Consider the following 8328-nt stretch of genomic DNA (forward strand, 5'->3'; position numbering starts at 1 on the left):
GAGGTGTTTTTCGGACTTATTTCTAAAGTTTAATCTTCTATAGTTTGATAGAAAAGAACAGATGTCTAAAGGGTAAGTGTTGAACTAACACACATGCACTACTCTGTAACAACGCAAATATATGTAAACATTGTGACAGTGTAGTTTTGACAAATCAATAGCCATGTCTGGCACTGTCTCGAACAAGGTGGGTGTAGCAACTGATAAGTGGACTTTGCTAATCTTATTTTACTTGATTGATGATAAAGATGTAAATATTTTTACCGTCGCTTCCGCTTTCTAGGGACAGCCTAATATTCTCGTGCTTTATTCTATGTGCTGTTCAAACTTGTAGAAGATATTTCATTTATAAAGATGTAATGATAGACACCGAGTGAGAGCGAATTATATGTCGACAATAAAAAAGACGTGCATAACAAAAAGTTATAGGTACGTTTCAATATTTAGATTAAGATATACGCTTAAGAAACTGAAAAAAAAAAAATACCACTCTGCAGCAGCTTATCATTGAAAACATCTCTACACATGCATCAATAGTATTTTTTCTTTGCAAATTCAGTTGCGGCTACCATACGGATGTTCCTTAGCGTCGTCAGCCCGGTATACAACATCAGAATGAACGAAATACCTATCGTTCTTTTGGCGTAAACAACGTTTCAATAAAAGATATTTGAAATACGCATAGAATCTGTAACGCTGATGAAGTTTTTACAAACAATGGTATTTTTATAAGTCGGACAATATTAAAAAATAATGGTTCATCCCTTCAAACTTTCATAACAATTGATTTTGTAATAGGATATGATTTACAAATGAAATTTAATGTGCACAACAACCCGAGTTCCATGTGTATTGGAGACAACAGTCGTGCGTCAAGGATCACAAAAAAAGAGATAAGGTCGGGTTTCATATAGAATGAAAAATGTTTGTCAAAACATTTGCATAAAAGTTGAAAGAATTAAGTATTCTCCTAAATGGAATTTTCCTGGAAGTATGCCTACAGACAGCAAGGCTTTACGTAATGAAGTAGACTAGTTTCGCAATAATAGCAAATTACTATTTAAAGATGGTGACAGTAAAGTAAACGAGTATGTTGCTAAACCCAGGGAACGTGAGGTTAAACTCGAACAAGAAACTAATAATAACGATAGTTTTTTTTTAAAGTTTCAAGAGAATGTGTATCAAAAACCAATAAATAAAAATACAATAAATATTCAATGATATTTGTTTGTAAACAAAATGACAAGAAACTAATTTACGTCTTAAAGCAACTAACCCAGGCCTTTATTTGCGTACACAAAGATGTTTATTATCAGTTATTTACTTAGATACCCCCGTTTCATTTATCTCAAACGAGTTACTCCCCGTTGCCTATACCATGCATCCCATTAATGCATGAACTCGATAGCAGTTCGCGATTGATAGTCGGAGTGAAAAGACGCACTACGTGCTGTCATAATTACTATAAGTTTACAAGCGGAAGGAGTATTGTGTACAATATTGATTAGTGACTCCGGCGATTGTTTAATAGTGTCATATGCTTATATCTTTGGAATTTCGTATTATGAATGAAAAATCGCTTTGAAAAAATAGTATATCCGTATAAGATGACTTGTATTTTGTCAGTGCCTTCTTTGCACACAAACTCATTTAGCGAGGGCGGTGCAGATATACGAAATAAAGAATGTGAAAGTTTAGATTTGAACTGGATTACTGACCAAAATCTACATTCCGGATCATCTGAAAATCAAAGATGTGCCACCGCGTGTCATGTAGAATTGCTTGCCAGCACGGATTCACCTGTGTCATGCCGAATGGAAATTTCAAATGGACTTTCTGGGAATGTGAAACACGAACAAATGAATGTGCATACCGAAGAAAGTTTTGAAACGGACCTTAAACCAACTAATACGGAAAAGCATGTTCATATAAATGGTGAGTTGTTTTCATTTTTTTTTAATCCTCTGAGCTCTCTTATAAATTAATGATCATCTTCTCTTTCTTCAGCTTTAATTGATCCCGTACGCTTACAAGACCTTGTATTGACCGTATTTATATTAACTCTAGTTAAAACGCTCCCTTTGTTTGGCAAGATTATGTATACGATATGGTTAAGCGGTACAAAAAGCCAATAACTCTTATGTCACCGTAGCTAAATCGATCCTATATTCTTTTTTACGTATTACAGTTTGAATACACATGGTAGTAAAATATATTTTATATAGCTCAATATCGGCACAGTAAGCATCTTGAGCGAAATACCATTGATCGTACGCAGGGAAGGTTGTTTTAAGTTAACCGATAATTTTAAGTTCATACCTTACTGACATAGTTGGCATGTCATCACATTTCTCCGTTTCTTACATTCATTGATCATGGTCATTTCTGTCGGTTTTATCACTACTTGTAGTTTGGTGTAAACCTCTGTAATGACCTTTACTAGCGAAGTGAAATATATTATCATAATTGCGATATGCTTAACTATTCCTCTTTTTTGCCCCAGTTAGTTGTCCTGAATGAAAAAGATACCATGACTTTTGTCTACTTAATTTCTATGAGATACTGGGTAGAAGTGTTTTACCAACTATTAGTTCTTTAGGATGGTTTAGTTGAGATTATATTGATTTATGATGAAAGCTTGAATTGTATTTGAATCACTCTCGAATCTGCTCCCCCCACTGGAGAAATCGGTGACTACAGACTCATATGAGAGGGCATCGCCGTAACCCCACTGGAGCACAAACCTATGACATCCGGTTTTTGGCCTGTCAACCAACAGGGCATGGATTCGAGACCCAACGGGGTTACGATCATGCCCTCGCATTTGACTCTGTACTGGTTCTTTCTGAAAGCAGACTCGAGAATTAATTGTAATGATAACGGAACATTCTCGGTAATTGTTTGAATCTGAGCACCAGTTTCTTATGAAAACCCGCTTTTAGCGATTTATCAAAAACGACTCTAGATATTGACAAAATGTTAAACAATCTACGTCTCTTCTACGAGACTTTCATATAAGAGGATAAAGTTTTGGTTTAACCCATATTGACACCAGCCAATCTAATGCAAAAAGAAAATTCAAAAAAGGCATAACATGTGTAGAATTTACTACATGGTAATGTAGAAGTGTTAAGTTTGCGTAAATTATTTCTTATTTGTAAGCAAAATACATACCGATCTATATATTATGTTTTTTCCCACAGATAAACAGCGTGTAACCAACCTATCTGATATGTGCAACAAGACAGATGTATTGCCGGATCATACGAATATAAGGAACCATGGAGTCAAACGAAAAGCCGAAATGAAGGAGACCGAAGAAACCTTTATTCCACCTAAACGCGTCTCACCGTTTTTAAACACACCAAAGGAAAGAAAAGACGAAAGAAAGAAAATTCTGAAAATCTCAATTAAAAAGATAAAACAGTTAGATAACCCCGAAACCTATCTTAGAAAAACAGTTCTTGTGAATAACACAATGAAACGTCTTCAAACGGAATTACGACAAGAAAAACGTAGAGCTAAGAAATTTCCATCAAATAACAGAAGGCCTTTCAGTGGATATGATCTAACTAACAACATTTGTATGTCAGACACTTATTTGTTTGATGATCCTTTCCTATGTGGAATTCATGAGAAAATCACAGACGATATGACAGACACACTCATTAATAACGTGTTTCATAATAAAACGAATGACGAGAGCAAAGAATCTTATATTAGTGAAATGTCAGACACGAGGCCTAATGAAAAAGAAGTTTCTAACGATCAGTTGTGCATTAACTCAAGAATCTTTACGTCTTTAAATGTCTCTGAAGAAAATTCAGTTCAAAATCCTAGTGCCAAGAATACTACTAACATAGAGTGTAACATTTGGACGTGCTTAGACAATAGATCAGGTACACAGGAAATGCCTGTTGACAGGTGCTGTGAGTTTGAAGTTGTAAATCAGCGCATATTTAATAGCAGTGAAGAGAATTTAAGAACTATTAGCTATGATGATATCGGAACAGTGAATATAAGGAAAAGTGACACTCAGACTAAAGGAAACAATAGATAACACCCAAGTAAAGTACAAATAACAGTTAGTATCAAAACACGATAAGGATATCTAACCAAGCGAAACTAATAAAGCGTGAGAATTCAATAGATGCTAAAATAAAATTTGCAGACATTGTTCAACACCTGTTTGATACAGATGTTTATAATTCGTTTGTAGCGTAAAAAAGAAAGGTGCAGTATACGAACAAAGCTCTAGCTTAGATCTGTTGGAACTCGATCAAAAATGGACCAGAAGTTGTTATCGCATTCCTTCAGTACATTCTTGTCTGGATTGCAGATTAATCATAGCAGTGTTATTCTATGTTTAATGCAATACAGAATCATGATATTTGAATTAAGAATACATTGGATGGATCATTTGATATTCATTCAAAATATGACAGGTTTTATGATAGGAATGATTTGATCTGAAATTGATACATCATATCCATCTAGTCATTTCGTATATATTGTTGTTCTATAAGTCCTGTAAACAACAGTCCTTTAGCCTGTGTACAGCGTAATCTATAGAGAAACTATAAAATAAAACTAATCAATTTAGAGTAGTATACGAAACGTTGGTCGAGTCAAATGCAAAACGGTAAGAATGAACCACCAAATCGGCCATTGAGCGACCAAGTCATAAATTGTTATATTTTACATATACATAAGGTAATATACATGTGCACTAGGGACACCACGACCGACCATTAAAAGTTTGCATATACCTAATATTCTGCTCTGCAGCATGTTTCTGTAGTCTCGGCAAATTCATTTACACGGAATGACTTTATGAATGTTTTATGTCTATTTTACGAGCAACATATTCCCTTCCTCATGTTAAGTTCTATTTCAATTAGATTTATAGTATTGCTGATAACCATACGTTCATCTCGAGCATTAACACTGGTTATGAGTTTTGAAGTTTTGCACACACAAAGCCTTTTATCCTATGTCTTTCATGCATTGACATAAAATTTGAAACATGTTAAAATAATTATGTATTACGCATTATGGGTTAGGAAGCCAGGGAAGTCTGACGTTATTAAATTTTAATGTTTCATTTCATCCGTGCAATGCTATTTGAAGAAAAATCACAGCATTTCCTTAGAAACAGTTCAGATCTAGCTTTATCATATTTCTGCTAAATAAAGATTGGGTATTTATCTTCTGTACCGTAGGGCATATTTGTATATGTTAAGTTTTCGCACACTCTGGCCTAGCTTGGCCCGGCCTAGCCCAATATTTGGCATATCGGGCCAGGCTAGACCAGGTTAGGCCAAGTCAGAGAACTTGCCTCACAGTAGAACTTCTCTTATCCAGATGAACTTTGGACTATGTTTTGTTCAAGTTTTCATACAATAACTAATTACAGAAATGTTTGTTGCTATATATACCATTATAATATAAAACCTATTTATAAGTTGTTTTTAATGAAAACATAAAGATGCGTCTTTCATTTTTGTCTTTTCTTTGTTATTAAGCCTTTTACCTTCTTATTCAAACATGACCACTAACAGTTGACAGTATGAATTATAAAGTGTAGTGACTCTTTTACCTTTTATCTGTCCTATCCCCTTGCTATCTTACATAGATACATTGACATGACAAAAACTGCAATATAATATTCATCATGTCATAGTTATATTTGCAGTGGGTGTGATACTGCAATAATATAAGTTTTACATGATACGTTTTCAGTTTTTCTATTAGTAAATGAATCCCTAACATTTGATAATAAATGCCCGAGAAAAAGTTATACATTGACCTTGATCATTTTTGTACTTAAATCAACGTAATGTCACTCCTTTGACGTATTTTAATTGTATTTCAGGTATAAATATTGAAATGTCATTCAGTAGTGTATACAATACTTCACCGATTTATTACAACGCATTATGAAAATTGCTGATCTTAAGAGATAATATTTGTTGTTTAAAGGGTAACACGGACTGCGATAACACGTATGTAAATAAAGCTTACGATATCGTATCATACCATTAGCAAAGCTTACGTAATATTCAGTCATATATGTGAAGGTTGTTTTAGTAGACTGGGAAATGTTTGCAATTGTTTTTATTTCCGCGATTTATAAATCACTCGCTAATTCAAGATACTTGCGTGTTCCAATTTGGACAGTGCCATTAACTGTTAAAATGGGGTGTTTACCAAAAAGATACTGGCTGAATAACGAACAGTGCAGATCATGATCAGACTGCACGGATGTGCAGGCTGTTCATGATCTACACTGGTCGCAAAGGCAGAATCAATCGTATCCAGCATGGTAAGGGTTAACACCCATCATGTCTTCAAACGCACTCACAGCATTTTCACCGATCATGTCAATTGCATTCCTTCGGATTGTTTTCCTTTAAAGCTGTTGCGATCAAAGTTAACTAAAACGCAATGTCCAAGTCTTGGTTTTTAGTAGTAGACTCTTTTGTGATCATGTTTTGCCCAATACACATTTTTCAAGACTTCGGTAGAAATAGTTACTATTTATATCCCTGCATTTGTTATATTATTATTCACATTTTTTCCTTCTTATTTCATTTTTTGTTGATATATTATGTATTTTCGTTTCACCCTCAATTTACATCACCACATATAATTACGACTGACAAAAACATGTTGTTGTGTTTATTATCTTAAACGTGTGCTTCTGTTCTGGCATGTTGTTATGAATTCAGTTCAATTTGCTTACTAACAGTATAGGTAATTTTATGTAACGTCCTTTATACATCATTTTACTTTTATTTGTTAAATATGATGATTACTGATATCAAATTGTTTTAAAATAAAAGATGAAATTATTATTATTGGGAATAAAGTGATAATGTATCGTTTATATTCTTTTCTAGTTCACAGCTGTCACGTTAATTACTCGACAGTAATTAGCCCGACATAAAGGCAACAGAAAACCGTACAATAAAACATTGCTATCATATCCTATTCATAACACGTTCGTAATATCTTGTCAAACATAGAAAGCGTTTAAACCAAGTTATAGATAACCACATAGTAATAATAGCCAAATTCAATGGATGCCGTCAATTTAAGCTACACAAAACAGTATGTGATCATTCAATTCATTCGACAGTCTAAGGTATATACAAATAATAAAAACAATAATCCGTTTATAGGAACATACCTCTCATAACCTTCTACAGAGAACACTTGATGCTCGCAGGCATCCATTTGTAATTTATATTCAGCACAAAATCGTTGAGCGTGTGCTTTCTTCTACATGGCATTGGGTGTGCACATCATTGATAATGTTATAACAAGAATATGTATGATGTGATAACAAGAATATGTACTATGGGCATTTATCCAATTACATTTTGTAAGAATTAAAACTATCCCTTCTGTCTGCACCAACCGTTGAGCACCAACTTAAACGGATTGGTTTATGTTCAAAGATGGTATTAACACTATGCAAGATATATCGGCGGTATAGTTATTCAATGTATTAGAATTACATGCCAATGATAGTGATATTCATCTAAATGTATTAGCAGATAACGCTGATAAAATAACTCAATCTCATGAATCACGTCTGCTATTATTTTGCTTGATTGCGCTTTTTCTTTGGTCGCGTTTTTGCTACACGTATACGCGGCGGTCAATAAACCTAAACAGAGCACAACAACATACTTCTATGGTTTACAAATTCATTATATAAATCAAAGATGCAGTTGTTAACCATGAAGAACATACACACATCTTGTTGGTCATTAACCTTACTTTGAGTAAGAATAAGTTTATACTATCTGGGTTTTCAGCGAAGCTAATCGCTGCCACGAATATTACATTTTTGAACAGATAGTTTGATATTAGATATCATAATATTTCAAAACAAAAAATGATAAGCTAAAAGGTTATGTAAACACTCTAACTCCTCGGAAGCAAAGGTTTTGGTGCTTTGCGATTTGATGCAGGTCATGACCTTTGTGTCCTTCATTTCTATGTTGTCCGAGCTCAGTCGATTTTATTCCGTTTATAACGATGTATCTAGAAAGAAAACATAGGTAATAGGCTGGTCGGTTATTGACCGCTGACGAGTTGAAGTTGACCGATTGAATGTGAAAGTTATAAACTGTTTATCCATAAAGGTAAACATAATTATATAAACATGTTTTACTTTTGTTTTACCGATATTTCAATTACACCCACTCATAAGGTGTCTGTAAGCATCCACTATTACATTTTCTTTCCACGTTGCGTTTTGCATAAAAAACAGGAAATAACACGTTGCAGCTAATTACGCATTGTGTTTCAAATAAA

General features: G+C 34.0%; 1 protein-coding gene across 1 annotated transcript; it reads left to right on the plus strand.

The window, feature by feature from the left end:
- Window positions 1-1385: 1385 nt before the first annotated feature.
- On the plus strand, window positions 1386-6889 carry LOC128545862 (uncharacterized). Its single transcript, XM_045322216.2, has 2 exons — window positions 1386-1935; window positions 3204-6889. Exons 1-2 carry the CDS (start codon window positions 1569-1571, stop codon window positions 4058-4060), a joined length of 1224 nt encoding a protein of 407 aa, XP_045178151.1. The 5' UTR covers window positions 1386-1568; the 3' UTR covers window positions 4061-6889.
- The last annotated feature ends 1439 nt before the right edge of the window (window positions 6890-8328 follow it).

Source organism: Mercenaria mercenaria, chromosome 1 (assembly GCF_021730395.1).
Source record: "Mercenaria mercenaria strain notata chromosome 1, MADL_Memer_1, whole genome shotgun sequence".
Taxonomy (NCBI): domain Eukaryota; kingdom Metazoa; phylum Mollusca; class Bivalvia; order Venerida; family Veneridae; genus Mercenaria; species Mercenaria mercenaria.

Excerpts from the sequence above, each read along its gene's own strand:
- LOC128545862 (XM_045322216.2), top strand. The coding sequence starts at position 1,569 with ATGAAAAATCGCTTTGAAAAAATAGTATATCCGTATAAGATGACTTGT. Across the intron at positions 1,936-3,203 it reads AAAGCATGTTCATATAAATG|ATAAACAGCGTGTAACCAAC; the intron begins GTGAGTTGTTTT and ends TTTTTCCCACAG.